Source organism: Canis lupus, chromosome X (genome assembly GCF_048164855.1).
Source record: "Canis lupus baileyi chromosome X, mCanLup2.hap1, whole genome shotgun sequence".
In the NCBI taxonomy this organism is placed as follows: Eukaryota; Metazoa; Chordata; class Mammalia; order Carnivora; family Canidae; genus Canis; species Canis lupus.
The window spans coordinates 65597425-65616910 of NC_132876.1; the positions used below are offsets into that span (position 1 = coordinate 65597425).

The 19486-nt window shown below is 38.2% G+C and overlaps 1 protein-coding gene across 4 annotated transcripts in view; it reads left to right on the plus strand.

Annotated features, from left to right (window-relative positions):
• Positions 1-19486, plus strand: part of ZDHHC15 (zDHHC palmitoyltransferase 15) — a 171197-nt gene that overhangs the window by 61188 nt on the left and 90523 nt on the right. For all 4 annotated transcript variants that reach the window (XM_072816565.1, XM_072816566.1, XM_072816567.1 and 1 more), the window contains exon 3: positions 11512-11606. In XM_072816565.1, the coding sequence (XP_072672666.1) occupies positions 11512-11606 (95 nt within the window). The remainder of the gene's footprint in view (positions 1-11511; positions 11607-19486) is intronic.

The following is a 19486-nucleotide window of genomic DNA, read 5'->3' on the forward strand; positions in this document are numbered from 1 at the left end:
TGTTCTGTCTCCCTTTCTGATATCTATTAGCTTTTAAAGAAAAGAGGTATGTTGGATAATTGCCACAATAACAGCCACAATAACAGCATTTACTTGTCTAAATATATATAGTAAAACTTCATTATATTCCTATTTTCCCCATTTTGGTGCTCATCTTGCTGCATTTAGAGCATCTTATCTGCTGCATTCATTCTTATTCACACAAGAAAGTGTGTGCATGGGCATGCACACACACAAAATCACTCATTTCCCATTAGTGCCTGGGAGCAACAGTTAGAAAGGCATCCTGCTATTGAAAGATGTTGCTAATAACTTTATGCTACTTCCACCATGTACTTTCAGATTCTATAATTTTTATCAAGGTGTTTATGAATTATTATGTCAAGAAAAAAGTTCAAGTAGCTTTCTCATTTCAGAAGCTATTTCCATAATGGGATATTGACATTGCAACACAGTGACTAAATTCAGAAAAACTGCATGTTCAGGTGGATTTTTCTTTGGCAGTTGGTCATGTTCCTTATGGCTGAGCTTTTCTCTTGAAAACCTTTGGAGAAAAAAAAAAGAAAACCTTTGGACAAGTGGAAGGAAAAAAAAACACTTGAAATGTTTTTGGCTTTTATGTGGTAATCACAGCTCCAGCAGCTTCTGACACCCCATCACTGTGATCACTACCAGATAAACAAAAGACTGCTGTGCCTGTTTGCTTTAAAAAGGTGTTTCCCTGTTTCATTTCAATGTCAATGAATAGTGGCGTTTAGGAATACTGTTCACAAGCTCTTATTTTTCTAGTGATATGGAATCTCACTAGAGCATCACACTTAAAAAACTCATTGTCCGTGCAGTTTATAAGGATAATTATTCTAGATACTAAATAGTTAATATAAAGAAAAATGTTTCTGATTTTTTAAGGCAGAAAAAGAATGAACTTTCACACATTTGGAACCATACCTTAGGAACATTGAATATATAGGGAGAAACATAAAATGGAGAAACCTAGGTCCCATCCATAATATAATAATACTCACTCAGGATGAAATGAGGCAGAGATGTGGAAATTTCCTGCCGGGAATGTTGGAGACCAGTTTCCCCTTGGGATGGTAGACTGAACAACCAAATAACCCCTAAAGCCCCACTTTCCATGGTTTGTCTGTCTCAGAATCACCTGGGGGAGTTGCTAGAGTCTTGGACTCCATCTCTGACTACTGATTCACAATCCTTGGTATAGAGTTTGGGAATCTGCATTGTAATAACCTCCCACGGTGATTTTGATGCACACTGAAATTTGGGAACCACTGCTCCAAGGAAAAGAGCTTTGGACTGAGAATGAGGAAGCCTGGATTCTGGTTCCATTGCTTCCATAACTTTGCTAGGTAACCTTAATCAAATCACATACCCTACCTGTGTCTCAATTAGCTAGTTCTCTATAAAATGAGGAGGTGGAACTAGATGATTTCTATGTTCTCTAAGATTTTTTTTCTTTTAAAACTGAAATACAAAAAATGGGGATCCCTGGGTGGCACAGCGGTTTGGCGCCTGCTTTTGGCCTAGGGCGCGATCCTGGAGACCTGGGATCAAATCCCACATCGGGCTCCCGGTGCATGGACCTGCTTCTCCCTCTGCCTGTGTCTCTGCCTCTCTCTCTCTCTCTCTCTCTCTTCCCCTGTGTGACTATCATAAAGAAATAAAAAATTTTAAAAAACTGAAATACAAAAAATAAATAAAACTGAAATACAATTAACATATAATTTTATATTAGTTGCAGGTGTATATCCTTTAAAATTCTTATAAAATCTATAGTATAGTTCATATTCTGCCAATCCAGTGATAGACTTTTACTTAGTTATTTAACCTCATTGTCCTTCATTTTCTATTAAAAAAATGTGCTCATAACTTCTGTGAAACATTGGGATACAGGAACGAGAGTCAGCTCTTTTAAATTTTATGATTAAACCAGTTGTTAATTTGTAAAATCATCTGGAAAATTTTTATTTTTTATTACTGTTCTGATTTTATTTTATTTTGTATATTTTTATTGGAGTTCGATTTGCCAACATAAACATAACACCCAGTGCTCATCCCACCAAGTGCCCCCTCAGTGCCCGTCACCCAGTCACCCCATCCCCCTGCCCACCTCCCCTTCCACTATCCCTTGTTCATTTCCCAGAGTTAGGAGTTTCTCATGTTCTGTCACCCTCACTGATATTTCCCACTCATTTTCTCTCCTTTCCCCTTTAATCCCTTTCATACAGGGAATATAAAAAATAGTGGAAAAATTTTAAATCCGACACTTCCCATCTCAATCATTGCACTAAAAAATAAATAACCTTAGAACACTACTAAGTATGAGTCTAGTTTTCAACATGCAGGGGAGCCAGACTGCAGAAATTTATTACCTTTGAAGTACCCAATAAAGTTATTTTCTCCCAATTTCTTTGTAACCAAAAATTCCACAATTCCATTCCATACTGAAGGACAGGATTTAGCATATGTCCCTTTTAACTTAGACATGTAATAAAGTAGACATCTTCCATATATAAACTTCATAAAATCAAAGAAAACCATATCAAAACATAACACATAAAGAAATATTTTATTTTAAAATCAATTAAATAACATATAGTATATTACTAATTTCAGAGGTAGAGTTTAGTGATTTATCAGTTGCATATAACACCCAATGCTCATTACAAGTGCCCTTGTTAATGCCCATCACCCAGTTACCCCATTCCCCCAAACACCTCCCTCCAACAACCCTCCATTTGTTTCCTACAATTAAGAGTCTCTTAAAGAAACAGTTTTAAAGTATTCTAAGATCAAAAGTTTGAATAACACTTCACAAGGTCTAGGCTGTGGAGAAAGAGTCACTATTATTCACTGGTGATGAGAATATAAACTAAGGGGAAAAAAGGAAAAAAATAAACTAAGGAAAATATTTTAAGTTTTATAAAAAGATTTTATTTGTTTATTTGACAGAGAGAGAGAGAGAGAACACAAGCAGGGAGAACAGGTAGAGCAGTAGAGGGAGAGGGAGAAGCAGGTTCTCCACTGAGCAGGGAGCCCAATGCAGGGATTTATCCCAGGACCCTGGGATCATAACTTGAGCCAAAGGCAGACACTTAACTGAGCCACCCAGGCACCTCAATATTTTAAGTTTTTATTTCAATTCCAATTAGTTAACATACAGTGTGATATTATTTTTGGGTGTACAGTATAGTGATTCAACACTTCCACACAACACCTGGTGCTCACCAAAACATAGGTACACCTTAATCCCCATCATCTATTGAACCCACCCACCCACCCACCTCCCCTCTAGTAGCCATCAGGTTGTTTTTTATAGTTAAAAGTCTGTTTCTTGATTTGCCTCTCTCTTTTTTCTCCCTTTGCTTATTTATTTCTTTTTAATTTTAATTTAATTTTTAATTTAAATTCAAGTTAGTTAACATATACTATATTATTAGTATCAGGGGTAGAAATTAGTGATTCATCCGTTGCATTATAGCACCCAGTGCTCATTACATTAAGTGCCCTTCTTAATGCCCATCCCCCAATTACCCCATCCTCCCACCCATCTCCCCTCCAGCAACCCTCAGTTTGTTTCCTATAGTTAAGAGTCTCTTATGATTTGCCTCCCTCTCTGATTTTCTTCTTTTATTTTTTCTTCCCTTCCCCTATGTTCATCTGTTTGTTTCTTAAATTCCACATGAATGAAATCATATAGTATTTGTCTCTGACATTTCATTTAGCATAATACCCTCCAGTTCTTTCCATGTTGTTGCAAATGGTAAGATTTCATTCTTTTTGATGGCTGAATAATATTCCATTAAATATACATACCACTTCTTTATCCATTCATCAGTTGATGAACACTAGAACTGCTTACATAATTTGGCTATTATGAATAATGATTCCATAAACATAGGAATGTATATGTTCCTTTAAATTAGTGTTTTTGTATTCTGTGAGTAAATGCCCAGTAATATAAATCCTGGGTCATAGAACAGTTCTGTTTTAAATTTGAGGATCCTCCAAACTATTTTCCACAGAGGCTGCAACAGTTTGCATTCACACTAACAGTGCAAGAGGATTTCCCTTTCTCCACATCTTCACCAACACCTGTTATTTCTTGTGTTGTTAATTTTAGCCATTCTGACATATGTGAGGTGATATCTCATTATGTCTTTGATTTGCATTTCCTTCATGATAAGTGATATTGACCATCTTTTCATGTGTCTGTTGGCCATCTGAATGTCTTCTTTGGAAAAAATGTCTATTCCTATCCTCTACCCATTTTCTAATTGGACTAATCTTTTTTTTTTTTTTTGGTGTTGAGTTTTATAAGTTCTTTATATATTTTGGTTTTTTGTGTGTTTTTTTTTATTTAAATTCAATTTGCCAACATATAACACCCAGTATCTTTATGTATTTTGGATACTAACCCCTATTAATACATCATTGACAAATATCTTCTCCCCTTCTATAGGTTGCCTTTTAGTTTTGGTGCTTCCTTCACTGTGCAGAGCTTTTGATTTTGATGAAGTCCCAATAGTTTATTTTTGTTTTTGTTTCCCTTGCCTTAGGAGACATATCTAGAAAGAAGTTACTGTGGCCAGTGTCAAAGAGGTTATTGCCTATGTTCTCTTCTAGGATTTTTATAGTTTCAGATGTGCATTGAGGTCCTTAATCCATTTTTATTCTATTTTTGTGTGTAGTATAAGAACATGGTCCATTTTCATTCTTTTGCTTGATGGTCTCCAGTATTCCCAGCACCATTGGTTGAAGAGACTATCTTTTCCTCATTAGACATTTTATTCTGCTTTGTTGAAGATTAATTGACTATATATTTATGGGTTCATTTATGAGTTTTCTATTCTGCTTCACTGATCTATGTGTCTATTTTTGTGTCAGTATCATATTGTTTTGATCACTATAGCTTTCCAATATAACTTGAAGTCAAATTGTGATGCCTCCAGCTTTGCTTTTCTTTGTCAAGGTTGCTTTGGCTATTCTGGGTCTTTTGTGGTTCTATACAAATTTTAGGATGGTTTGGTCAAGCTCTGTGAAAAATGCTGTGGTATTTTGGTATAGATTGCATTAAATATATAGATTGTTTTGGATAGTATACATATTTGAACAATATTTTTTTTTCCAATCCATGAGCATGGAATATCTTTCCATTTCTTTGTGTCCTCTTCAGTTTCTTTCATCAGCATTTTATAGTTTTCCAAGAACAGGTCTTACACCTTTTTGGTTAGGTTTATTCTTAGGTATCTTATGGTTTTTGGTGCAATTGTAAATGAGAATGATTCCTTAATTTCTCTCTCTGCTGCTTCATTATTGGTGTGTGGAAATGCAACAGATTTGTGTAGGATAATTTGGTATCCTGTTACTTTACTAAAATTATGTATTAGTATACTTTATTTGTGGAGTCTTTGAGGTTTTCTTTTTTGTATTTTTTGTTGTTGTTGTTGGAGTTCGATTTGCCAACATATAGTATAACCTGTTTGACCTATTCATTCTTTAGCAACATGTTGTTTAACCTCCATGTATTTGTGGTCTTTCCACACTTTTTCTTGTGGTTGACTTCTAGTTTCTTACTGTTGTAGTCACAAAAGGTGCATAATGTGACTTCAGTATTTTTGTGTTTATTGAGACCTGATTTGTGACCTAGTATGTGATCTATTCTGTAGAATGTCCCATGTGCATTTGAAAAGAATGCGTATTCTGCTGTTTTAGGATGAAATGTTCTGAATATATCTGTTAATTCCATTTGGTCCAGTATGCCATCCTAAGCCATTGTTTCCTTCTTTATTTTTTGTTTAGATGATCTGTCCATTGGTGTAACTGGGAGGTTAAATCCACTACTATTTTTGTATTATTATCAATTAGCTCCTTTATGTTTGTTATTGTTTTATGCATTTGGGTGCTCCCATATGGGGACATAAATATTTACAATTGTTAGATCTTGTTGGATTGTCCCCTTTATTGGGATATAGTGCCCTTTTTTTGTCTCTTTTTCCAGTCTGTTTTATTTTTTTGTAAAAATTTTATTTATTTATTTATTCATGAGAGACTCAGAGAGAGAGGCAAACACATAGGCAGAGGGAGAAACAGGCCCAATGTGGGACTTGATCCCAGGACTCCAGGATCACGCCCTGAGCCAAAAGCAGATGCTCAACTGCTGAGCCACCCAGGCATCCCTCCAGTCTGTTTTATTTTTTTAAGATTTAATTTTTTTATTCATGAGAGACTAAGAGAGAGAGAGGCAGAGACACAGGCAGAGGCAGGAGCAGGCTCTATGCAGGAAGCTCAATGTGGGACTTGATCCCGGGACTCCAGGATCACACCCTGGGCCAAAGGCAGGCATTAAACCACCGAGCTACCCAGGTGTTCCCTTCCAGTCTGTTTTAAAGTCTGGTTTGTCTGATATACTATTTCTACTGGCTTTCTTTTGACATACAGTTGCATGATAAATGTTTCTCCATCCCTCACTTTCAATCTGCAGGTGTCTTCAGGTCCACAATGAGTCTCTTTGCAACATATAGATAGATGGGTCTTGTTTTTTCATCCACTCTGACACCCTATGTCTTTTTTATTCAGCATTTAGTTCATTTATAAAGTAATTATTGGTAGATATGTATTTAGTCCCATTTTATTAGCTGTTTTGTCACTGATTCTGGTAATTTCTCGATCCTTTCTTGTCTTTGTCCCTTTTGTTTTCTTCTTTGACCTCAAAGAATCCCCTTTAATATTTCTTGCAGGGCAGATTTGGTGTGAAAAATTCCTTTAGTTTTTCTTTGTCTGTGAAACTCTTTATCTCTCCTTCTATTCTGAATGATAACTGTGCTGTATAGAATATTCTTGGTTGCAGACTTTTTCCATTTGGCACTTTGAACATATCATCCCATTCTTTTCTGGCTTACCAAGTTTCTGTTGAGAAGTCTCCAGCTGGCCTTATGGGTCTTTCCGTATCAGTTAAGGACTTTTTTTGTCTTGTTGCTTTTAAGATTTTTTTCTTTAGTGCTATATTTTGCAAATATACACTGGCCTGCTTTTATTGATTTTGATGGGAGTTCTCAATGCCACCTGAATCTGAATATCTATTTCTTCTCCAGATTTGGGAAGATTTCAGCCATTATTTTCTCAAATACACTTTATGCCCCCCTTTTCTCTCTCTTCTTCTTTGACTCCTATAATGTAAATGTTATTATGTTTGATGGAGTCACTGAATTCCCTGTCTATTCTCATTTTGCATAAGTTTCTCTGTCCTTTGTTCAACTTCATTATTTCCATTATTTTGTTCTATGCTGCTAATTCATTCCTCTATTTCTTCTAGCCTGCTGCTCATTGCATCAAGCCTGTTTCCAACCTTATTTATTGCACTCTTCATTTTTATTGATTCTTTTTTAACTCTGAGATCTCTGTAGTAAGGATCTCACTGACGTCTTCTATTCCTTTCTCATGCCCAGTGAGTATCCTTATGATCGTTACTTTAAGTTCTCCATCAGGCATGTTACTTATGTTTTACCTACATCTCTGGCCATGGCCTTTTATTGTTCTTTCATTTAGGATACAGTCCTCTGTCTTGGAGTCTCTGCCTTCTTCTCTGTGTTAGAAAAGAAGTTATGTCTCCTGATCCTAAAAGTAATGGCCTTATAAATAATAGTTCCTGTATTACAAAGGGCCTGACACTTCAGGGAATGTCTCTGGTGTGTACTGCTTGTTTTCTGCTGTTGTATTTTGCCTGCACTTCCTTCAAGCCAGTCTGTAGATACTCTCTGCCTGCTGTGTGCAGTGTTTGGCTCCTGGTCTGAATGTGGCAAGTTTTAACTAGATGTGTTCTTGTCTGCTTATGAAATGAAACCTGACACATCTCTGCCAGGGCTGAAGTCCTGCAGAACTCTCTGGTCAGGACATGTGGTATGGTCAGGAATTTGTTCTGGTCTTCTGGGGAGGGGCCCACTCTGTTGGGACTAAGGCAAACATGACTGATAAAGGCAGTCCCACCAGAGTGCAAGGGTGAGGGGCTTGGTGTAAGAATGTTAGGCAGCCAGTGTCGATTTTACACTGCTTCCTGTATGTGGCTTTGTGTTTATGCTAAGGGGAGGAGGGAAATGGCACCATCCAGCTCCTTTGTTCCTGGGGAGGAGTCTCCATGAACCCTGACGAGCAAATAATCTCCCCCTTGTGTATCCCAGGTGTTCTTCAGATCATTGTTTCCATGTTGTCTAATTCTGGTTTGTTTGCCTGCCTTCTCTCAAAAAGCATCAGTTGTCCTTCAGGCTCTATCCTAGCCAAGCCCACTGACCTTTAAAGCTCCAGGCTCTAAGCCTTGCTGGTTGCATGAACTCACAAAATTCAGCCCCTCTCATTTTCCAAGCTAATGGCTTTGGGGAAACCTTCTCCATGTGCATCCCCCATGTGCTTTTCTCTCTCTCTTCTCTCTCTCTCTCACTCTCTCCCCCCCTCCATCCATCCCTCCCTCTCTCCCTTCTCCATGACCACATTTCTCTCCCCTCCACAGTACCCACAATCCCTTTTACCCTAAACCATGTATCTGTACTTCCTACCTTCTTTGACATGGCTTCTTCTCTCCCTTTAGTTGTGTAGTTTGTTCTGTCAGTCTTCTTGCCTATTTCTGGGCCATTTATGATGATTTAATAGTTGTGTTCATGAATTGAAATGAGCTTAGGGTCCTCCACTCAACTGCGATCTTCTCTCTCCCCCAAATGAATTTTTACTATAAAGATAAACAGACTTCCAATATGTGGGATGATATACATGGAACTTCAATATCCTTATTCTGCCATGACCTGAAACCACCAGGGAGATGATAGTGTAACAGACCCTTGTAGGTACCTTACTTGATCCTGTGAAAGGAGTGTTGGAGCAGGTGATGTCCAGGGTCCCTTCCAACAACAGTCTTACTATCTGTACCACTCCAGCACTGATCACAGGACTTGGTGAACCACAATTCAGTGAGTGGCCATATGGAACCTCTGGTGCCCATCCATGGAGCATGGAGGATGCATGGGAGGATGCATGGTAGAGCAGCAGCAGGAAGGAGGCAGCGGACTGGCATGTGGGAGGTCAGTAGGTTCAGTGTGAGCAAGATCCCCATGCTCCCCTCATGTGAGTGTTCCCCTCATGGTTCTACCCTGCAATGCTTGGGCATGCCTGTCCTGAATACTACCTGAGTGGCCCTGTCCCAAATATCACCTGAGTGGCCTTATGGAACCTTATGGTTACTCTACACCAAAAAACAAACAAACAAACAAACAAAACTTTTTTTAATGGCAATTTGACATTATCTACCAAAAGGCTTATGTTTGGGCCTAGCAATCCCACTTTAAGGAATTGACCCTATAGATTTAGTACATGTGCTAATGACATACTTACAAAGTTTTTTTTACAGCATTCTTTGTATTAGCAAGAAAAGAGGGAGAAACAAAATTTTCATCAGAAACACTTTGGTTAAAAAAAAGAAATTTGGTTAAATTAGGCCACATTGATGCAGTGAAAACACATGCAGCTTTTTTTTAAAGATTTTATTTATTCATTCATGAGAGACAGAGAGAGAGAGAAAGAGAGAGAGAGAGAGAGAGAGAGGCAGAAACACAGCCAGAGGGAGAAGCAGGCTCCATGCTGGGAGCCTGACGTGGGACTCGATTCCAGGTCTCCAGGATCACACCCTGGGCTGAAGGCAGCACTAAACCATTAAGCCACCCGGGCTGCCCCCCATGCATTATTTTTAAAGGAGAATGAGGAAACTTACTCTTTGCAAGTTATACTAAATAGAATGATCTCCAACTTACAGAAAATGAAAAGAAATTTGTACAAAACTGTGTATATAATACTACTGTTTGTGTGAAAAAACAGTTTCAGTGCTTTTATATGTATAAAATCTACAAGTGTACAGAATAAAGTCATGAAACTGAGATTTGTTGCTTCCAGGAAGGAAACTTGGTGGCTGAGGGACAGGGATGGAAAGGAAACTTTTACTGTATGCTATTTTATGCCTTCAAATTTCGAATGTTGTGAATGTATTATCTTTCAAAAGAAATACAATGAAAAAAATTTTAAATATGACAAAAATTCCATATTTGTATTATGTTCATATATTTATATAAAAAGATAAAAATCAGAAGGTCTGGGATGATATATACCAAACAGCAAACAGGTATTAATGCCTTTAGGAGGAGGAGGTGGGAGGCTCGATGTATATGTGTGGTAGGTTTTACTTTTTACTTTAAATTTCTTGAATTTAAAAATGAGATTTCATAATTACACAAATTAGGCACATAAAAAAGGACTTGCACCATAAGATTAGGAACATTGGACCAAGAGAGTACAGGTTTTTCAATTCAGCCCTATATGTATAAGGTGCTCAGCCCTATTAACTTGTCCTTGAGTTATTCCCTTGGGTCTTTGTAATGGATTGAGGTAATAACACCTTGCCATGCAAGGACTTACAATGAAATAGTGAAATGACCATCAGTCTTATAATGGCCTCTGTAGAATAGTGAAGTTTTTGATATCAAAAGTGCTATAAAAAGAGTATAAAAAGATAAGCTATGGACCAACTTCTACAACTATTGCAATGATACAACTCACAATTCGAAAGTATATAATCTGAAGATACTGTCATGTTTTATTAGTTTAACAAAGTTGAAAGTGTCTGGTCTGTACATAATGAATGACCTTAACCATGTTGATGCTGCAAGTGAAAGTTCATTGTCATCTTTATACTAAGTTTATTGGTATTTTTAATGTAAAATTAGGACTGCAGATTATTCCTCCACCAGTCTTAGTCCAGGAATGAGGCTCTCACCAGATGCAGTTATGCAGTCATGTGGAACCTTGCTTTCTAGTGCTGGAAAAGATGTCTCTCATTACTGGCTTCAATAAATATGAGTCCAGACTGCTCACAAAAAATAAATATGTAGTCTTTGAGGCTACTGAAAAGATCTTGCAGTTTATAGACAGTAATACTGTGTTTAAGACCAGATTACATTAGATAGTAGGTGTATCACTTTGGATAGTCAGCTTCTCCTGATGGTTAACCAACTTTCCCTATCCTATTACCTATTTCACAAAGTTATTGAAACAATAAAAAGATATAATATCATGAAATCACGTTGTAAACTCTATAGCGTTGTGCAAATATTATCATTATCATCTTTTAGCAACTAAAATGGCAGAGATAATAAGTGGCTATGGGAGCTTCCCTCACATTGCTTTAAAAAAAAATTCCCCTTTATTTTTATAATCACATGGCAACTTTAAAAACATGCAACTTCCAGAAGGTCTCACTGAAAATTTGGCACTGTAACTTTTTCTATCACTGCATGGGAAAAAAGGTAAGAATTAACATTTTATAATAATACTAGAAAATACTTGGTAATAGGAAAACAAAACCAAAATTTGTTGTTTAGTGTTATGTCTTTCTGAACCCCTAGATATAAACAAAAGTGATAGTATAAACAATGAATTTTTTCTCTTAAATTTCAGTTATCTACCTCATATTCTACCATGCCATCTTTGTGTTCTTTACCTGGACCTACTGGAAGTCCATATTTACACTCCCACAACAGCCAAATCAGAAGGTAAGAATACTGGTTGCTTCTTAAAGGCTAAAAAACAGGAAAGCAGAAATGCAAAAAAGCAAATAACTTTCATTTACAGGAGAGATTAGGGTAATCTTTAAAAAGGACTCTTAATGATAAATGTAAATTAAGTGTAGGATGCTCTATTGCAAATTCACTGGCCATACATACTTGAAGACTAAGAAACCACTATTTCAATTAGTGATATAATTATTTTTTAAAAATTTTACTTCAATTCAATTTAGTTAACAGATACTGTATTATTATTTTCAGGAGTACAATTTAGTGATTCATCACCCAGTAGCACATATCACCCAGTGCTCATCCCATCAAGCTCCCTTCTTAATACCAAGTACCCAGTTTACACCATCTGCCCACCCACCTCCCCCCTAGCAACCCTCAGTTTGTTTCCTATAGTTAAGAATCTCTTATGGTTTCTCTCCTTCTCTATTTTTATCTTCTTTTAATTTCTTCTCCCTTCCCCTGTGTTCAGCAGTTTTGTTTCTTGAATTACACATATGAGTGAAATCATATTGTATTTGTCTTTCTCTGACTGATTTTGTTTAGCATAGTACCCTCTAGTTCCATCCACATCATTGCAAATGGTAAGATTTCATTCTTTTTGTAGGCTGAGTAATAGTCATATATATACCACATCGTCTTTATCCATTCATCTGTCAGTGGATATCTGGGCTTTTTCCATATTTTGACTACTGGAGACACTACTGCTATAAACACTGGGGTGCATGTACCTCTTCAAATCAGTACTTTTGTATGCTGTGGATAAATATCTAGCAGTATAATTGCTGGATTGTAGGTTAGTTCTATTTTTAACTTTCTTTTTTTTTGTTGTTTTGTTTTGTTTGTTCCTCTTTTTCTAGTTCCTTTAGATGGAAAGTTTGGTCCCTTGAGATTTTTCTTGCTTCTTGGTCTTTCCAGATTTTTTTTCTTGTTGACTTTGGGTTTCATAGCATTATTGTCAGAAAAGATGAGCAGTGTAACTTTGATCTTTTTGAATTTGTTGATACTTGTTTTGTGGCCTAATATGTAATCTGTTCCGGAGAATGTTCAATGTGCACTTGGAAAGAATGTGTATTTTGCTGTTTTAGGATGGATTGCTCTGAACATATCTGTTGAATCTCTCTGGTCTAGTGTGTCATTCAAAGACACTGTTTTCATGTTGATTTTCTGTTTGGATGATCTGTGATCAATATCAGTGGGGTGTGAAAATCCCCTACGATTACTATCTATTACTTCCTTTATGTTTATTATCGGCTACTTTAAGTATTGAATGCTCCCTTGTTGGGTGTATAAATATTTACAATTGTTATATCTTATTGGATTCTCCCCTTGATTATTATATAGTATTCTTCTTTGTCTCTTGTTACAGTCCTTATTTTAAAGTCTTTTTTTCTGATATAAGTATTGCTATCCTGGCTTTCTTTTCACATCCATTTGCCTGATAAATGCTTATCCATCCCCTCAATTTGTATCTGCATGTGTCTTTAAGTCTGAGATGAGTCTCTTGTAGGCAGCATATAGATAGGTCTTTTTTTTAGATAGGTCTTTTTTAATCCATTTTGTCACCCTATGTCTTTTGATTGGATCATTTAGTCCATTTACATTTAAAGTAATTATTGATAGGTATGTATTTATTATAACCATTCTGTTACTTGTTTTATAATTTTTGTAGTTTTTTCTGTATCCCTTTCTTACCTTGCTCTCTTCTCTCATGATTAGTTGGCTTTCTTTAGTGATAAACCTTGATTCCTTTCTCTCTATCTTTTGCATATCTATTACTGTTTTTTAAATTTTTGGTTACTATTTGGATTGTATATAGGATCTTCTGTATATGGTGGTCTATACTAATTTGATGGTTGGTTAAATTTGAACCCATTCTTGACTTCTCTCCTCCTCACTTTTTAAGTATATGGTGTCACACTTTACATTCTTTTATTTTGGGAGTCCCTTTACTGATTTTTACACATATACTTACTTTTACTACTTTTGTGCTTCCTACTTTCCTTACTCTTGCTTGTGGTCTTTCCTTTCCACTCAAAGACTCACCTTTAAAATTTCTTGCAGGACTGATTTAGTCTTTATGAATTCTTTGAACTTTTGTTTGAGCAAACGCTATCTCTTTATATTCTGAATGATAGCCTTGCTGAATAGAGTATTCTTGGCTGCAAAATTTTCCCATTCAGCACTTTGAATGTATCATGCCACTCTCTTCTTGCCTGCAGGTTTCTGTTGAAAAATCAGCTGATAGCCTTATGAAGGTTCCCTTTTATGTAACTGTCTTCTGTTCTCTTGTAGCTTTTAAAATTCTCTTTCTCACTACTTTTTTTGCCATCTTAGTTATTACTATGTATCTTGATGTGAACCTCCTTGGGTTGATTTTATTGTGGGATCTCTCTACCTGCTGAATCTGGATTTCTGTTTTCTTCCTCAAATTCAGGAAATTTTAGGCTATTACTGCCTCAAAAGCACCTCAATAAATTTTGCCTCAAATAAATTTTCTGCCCCTTTTCTCTCTTCTTCTGGGATCCATATGGGATCAAATGTTTTTTTTTTTTTTTTTTTTTTTTTTTTTTTTTTTATTTATGATAGTCACAGAGAGAGAGAGAGAGGCAGAGACACAGGCAGAGGGAGAAGCAGGCTCCATGCACCGGGAGCCCAACGTGGGATTCGATCCCGGGTCTCCAGGATCGTGCCCTGGGCCAAAGGCAGGCGCCAAACCACTGCGCCACCCAGGGATCCCGGGATCAAATGTTATTATACTTTATAGCACCACTGAGCTCCTTAAGTCTATTCTTGTTTTGCACATTTTTTCCTCTCGACTACTTCAGCTTGATTACTTTACATTACTCTCTCCTCCAGATCACTGACTCATTCTTCTGCCTCATCCAGTCTACTATATATTTCATCTAATATATTTTAAATTTCATGTATTGTATTCTTCATCTCTGGTTCTTTTATGTGTGTTCTGTATCTTTCATAAGGGTCTCACTGATGTCTTCCACTCTTCTCAAGCCCAATGCGTATAATCATTTCTTTAAACTATCAGGCAAATTACTTATCTGTGTTTCACTTTGGTCTCTTACTGTAATTCTGTTATTTTATTTGGGACATACTCCTCTGTATCCTCATTTGCCTTACTCTCTGTATCTGTTTCTCTGTGTTAGGAAAGACAGATCTGTCCCCTGCACTTGAAAGTAATAGCCTTATGGAGAAGAGTCCTGTAGTGCCCTACTGTGCACTATCCCCTGTTCAGAACCTGGCACTTCAGGGATGTCTCCTATGTGTAATTCACACACTCTGCCACTGTGACTAAGCTACCTTTGCCCTCAGTCCTGTCATCCCTATTGGTTCTTTGCCTTTTGTCAGTAGCTCTTTCTCCCTGTGGTGTAGGGCAATATGAGGATGCCTTGAGCTTAAGTTAAGTCAGAACAGGCATTTGCCAGAGATGCAATAGCATGTAACTTCTGGGTGCTTTCCCCATGTTGTCCCTGAGAAGCCTTCACTGGTGGGCAAAGCCTGAAGTCAGACCAATAGTCTGCTTCTAGCCGTCTGCTGGGACCTTAGTCCGAGTGGTGTTTGTGGTTATCTTTCCCTCTCTCCTAAGGCACACACTTTGGTGTGCTGCTAGCCATTATAGGAGCTGCTTGCACACTACCAGACCTGTGGCATCATCCTGTATGGGCTTTGGCCAAAAGCATATTGAAGAGTGCACATCTACTGGAGCACCATGGGGGAAGGAGGTATTGGTTGGTGTCACTGTGTTGACAGCAAATTTTGTGTGCCTGTGGTCCTCTGTGGGAGGGGCCCTGCAGTGACAGACTGAGATGGGGTATCTGGAGCAGTGAACTGGCAGAAGCAATGCATGGAGGATTTAAGTGGCACTGCTAGCAATTTACATAGCAAGTCCAACTCTAGGGCTGGGGAGAGAAATGGCATCTAGCTCCTTTGTTTCTGGAGTTGTTTGTTAGTTCTGTCCCTCCAGGACATGCCTGAGATTAATAAATAACTCACTCCCATATGCCCCAGGCACCTTTCAAACTGCTGCTTCTATACTGTATCTTCTCAGGCTGTTTATTGCGCTGTTTCTTTAAGGGTAGGTACTCAGTTTCTTCTTGTCCACCAGCTCTTCCAGAGCTGAACCTGCTGATTTTTAAAAATTTCAGGTTTTAAGTCCTGAAGTTATAAAAGTTCATGAAATTTGGCCCCTCTGGTTTTTAAAGACAAATGATATGGGGTTTTGTATTCTCTGTGCAAACTTCCTAGTGTGGGGTTTGTTTCACTCCCCTTTTCATGCTTAAGCCTTCCTTCTCTCCCGCAGACAGTCTCAGGAGCCCCTTTAGTTCCTGACTGTGTCTCCACCCTTCCTACCCTCTTTAACATGGCCTCTTTTCTGCATTTAGTTGTGGAGTTTATTCTGCCAGTCTTCAGGTCATTTTCCAGGTTATTACACTGATGTGAGTGTTATCTAGTTTATCTGCAGGAAGAAGTGAGCCTAGGGTCCTCCCACTCTGCCATCTTCCCTGAAAGCCCCTTTATCATATATTTTTTATGCTATCTATAAGCAACTCACTTTATAACAAAAAGTAAATAGACTGAAAGTGAAAGGATGGAAAAAGTTATTCCAAGCAAATAGTAATTTTAAAAGACCAAGGGTAGGTATACAATATCACATGAAAAAGGGCTTTAAGCCAAAAAATATTACAAGATACAAAGAAAAAAAGACCATATTAGTGATGTCAGAAATATGGCAAAGTAGAAAAGACAGCCTTTTTCTTACCACAAAAACAAACAAACAAACAAACAAACAGACAGTATGTTTGAATGAAAATAGCACTGGTAGAGCTCAAGAGTCTAATTAAGAACATACAACAACACAATAAAATAAAAAAAGGAGAATAATCTCACAGAAGGATTACTGGGGAAAGCAGCATGGCTGAGACATCTGGAAAAGACTAAGAACAAAGAAAATGGGCAAAGGTTATCAGTATCAGCCATGTGGCAGGTAACAATAAAGTTCCCAGTGTCCTGCTCAATGGAGGAACCTTGCAGTTTTTGCCTCTGAGGACTTCAACAACTCCCAAGGCAGCCACAAATTCCCACTTCTTTTATAGCAGAGCACTCCATAATGTTTGTTGTATGGGACCGAACCCAGCAGCCTGCTCTGCAGATGATACTGGCAGCTTTTGCAACTGAAGTAACCAACAGCTATCACCACCACAGACTCCCTATAGAGTGAGACACTGCTGAGAACTTCATATGAAACAGCCACTGTTGTGCCACACCAGTACCAGGTCTGCCATCCCCCTCCCTGCCAAACCTGTGCTTGCCCTAGATACTAGAGCCCTGGCCACTTCATGTACACCTGAACAGCAGACCCCAGCTTCACAACCACTGAATGCACACTCATGCTCCAGACCCTGACTCAATGGCCATTCTTCATGCACCAGCACCTCCAAAACCAGAGCCACCGACACTGCAGGGTATCCCATATCCTAGACTCTGAGACACTATCATTTCATACATACTTGTACTCTGGACCCTGGTTCCATGGCCACTCCTCAAGTACTCATAGGAATTGAAGCACTGCTGCAGCGGGTACACCAGCCCTCTAGAACTCAGGTCCACAGCTGCTCCACAAGTGCTGAAACTTAGGACACCCAAGCTACTGCCATAGCAGGCTCATCCATGCATCTCACAAGCTACTCCCTGGACCCCTGCTTTGTAACTGCTCTGTGAGTTCTTTCACAAAGAGTGATGGGGTCATTTCAACAGCAGGAGTACCTGTGCCTCAGATCTCAGAGCCCCTGTAGCTTTGTGCAAGCCTGTACTCTGGTCCCCAGCTCCATGGCTGTTCTGCAAGGACCTTACCTCACACACCATTACCAACACTACAGTAGGGGTGCTTGTACCCCAAGCACTAATATCACCACTACCCCAGGCCCCAGAGCAACCCTAGGGGCTTCATGCATGCCTCCACCCCAGATTCTGGCTCCATTGCTACTCCATGGGCACCCATGCATAAAACATCATTGACATAGCCATTGTAAGTGTGCTCACAAGCTGAATCCAGGGCCTGGAAAGATCCTCTCAGCCATGACTTCCACCATGGGAGGAAAAGAGACCAGGAGGCCCCAAGCGCCTTCACCACTGAAGACCCCAACAGCCCTCACTGCCACTGCAGACACCTGTGGGCTTGACCACCAAAGACCCCTTTAGTGTATGTTGATTCTGATGACAGGTAACAGAGGTGCACAGGGACCATGCTACTGCATCTACTCTGGAGCTAAAACTGCCTCATCCCACCCATCAAGCACCCTTGCACCAATCTACAGGTGATGGTCTTTCTTCACTGAAACCAGTCCATATAGTCTGGAAAAGATGACAGCTCCATCAAATATGCACATAAAAGCTCAAGGAAAAATGACCATTCAAGGAACAATATTCCAATAACTACCTGCAAAGAAATAGATATCTATTAAAAAAAACTACCTCAAAATAATTGTTTTAAGGAAGCTCAGCAAACAGTAAGAGAACACAGATAAATAGCTTAACAAAATCAAGAGTACAATATATAAACAAAACAAGAAGTTAAACAAAAATAAACCGTAAAAAAGAACCAAATTCTGGAGCTAAAGAACACAAGGAAATGAAAAACAGTAGAGACAATATTGACAGCATTCTTAATCAAGCAGAAGAAAGAATCTACAAACACAAAGACAGGTCCTTTGAAATTACCCAGTTAAGGGAACAGAAAGAAAAACAAATGAAATAGTAAAGACAGCTCATGGAACCTGTAAGACACTATCAGGCATAAGAATATATGCATTATGGGAATAAAAGAAGAAGAAAGGGGAAGAAAGCTTTAAATAAGAAATAATGGTTGAAAACTTCCCAAATTTGATGAGACATATGGACATTCAGATATATGAAGGCCAAAAGTCCCCAAATAGGTTAAACCAAAAGAAGAATTCACCAAGACACATTATTTTTTTTAGAGAGGAGACAGAGCATACACAAGTTAGGGAGAGAGGGGTAGAGGGAGAGAGAGAATCATAAGCAGAATCCATGCCCAGCACAGAGCCCAACATGGGGTTCATCTCACAACCCTGAGCTCATGACCTAAGCTGAAATCAAGACTTGGATGCTTAACTGACTAAGCCACCCAGGTGCCCCCACCAAGACACGTTATAATCAAACTTTAAAAAATCAAAGACAGGTTGCCTAGGTGGCTCAGTTTGTTAAGCATCTGCCTTCACCTTGGGTCATGATCCCAGGGTCCTGAGATTGAGCCCCACATCTTGCTCTCCTTCTGCCTCCTGCTCCCCCTGCTTGTATTCTCTGCCTATCAAATACATACATATCTTTAAAAATCAAAGACAAAGAATTCTGAAAGCAGCAAGAGAAAATAAGTTAGTTCTTTTCATGGGAACCCCTATAAAGCTATCAGTGGATGTCTCAGCAGAAACCTTGTATATAAAGACTTTGTAGGATGATATATTTAAACTCCTGGTAGAAAAAGAAAAAATGATGGACCAAGATTGCTTTACTTAGCAAAGCCATCCTTTAGAAATGAAGGAGAGATACTTTCCCATCGAGCAAAACCTGACAGAGTCCATCACCAGGAGAACTGTCTTACCAAAAAAGTGTTGAAGGGAGTTCTTCAAGCTAAAATGGAAATATTCTGATTAGTAATATGGACACATATGAAAGTAAATAAAAATCACAGGTAATGGTTACTATATAACCATTTAAAAATACTACAATACTGTAAAGGTAGTGAGTAAATCACTTTTAACTCTAATATAAAGGTTAAAAGACAAATCATTAAAATAGCCATAAAATATAAAATAACCATAGCT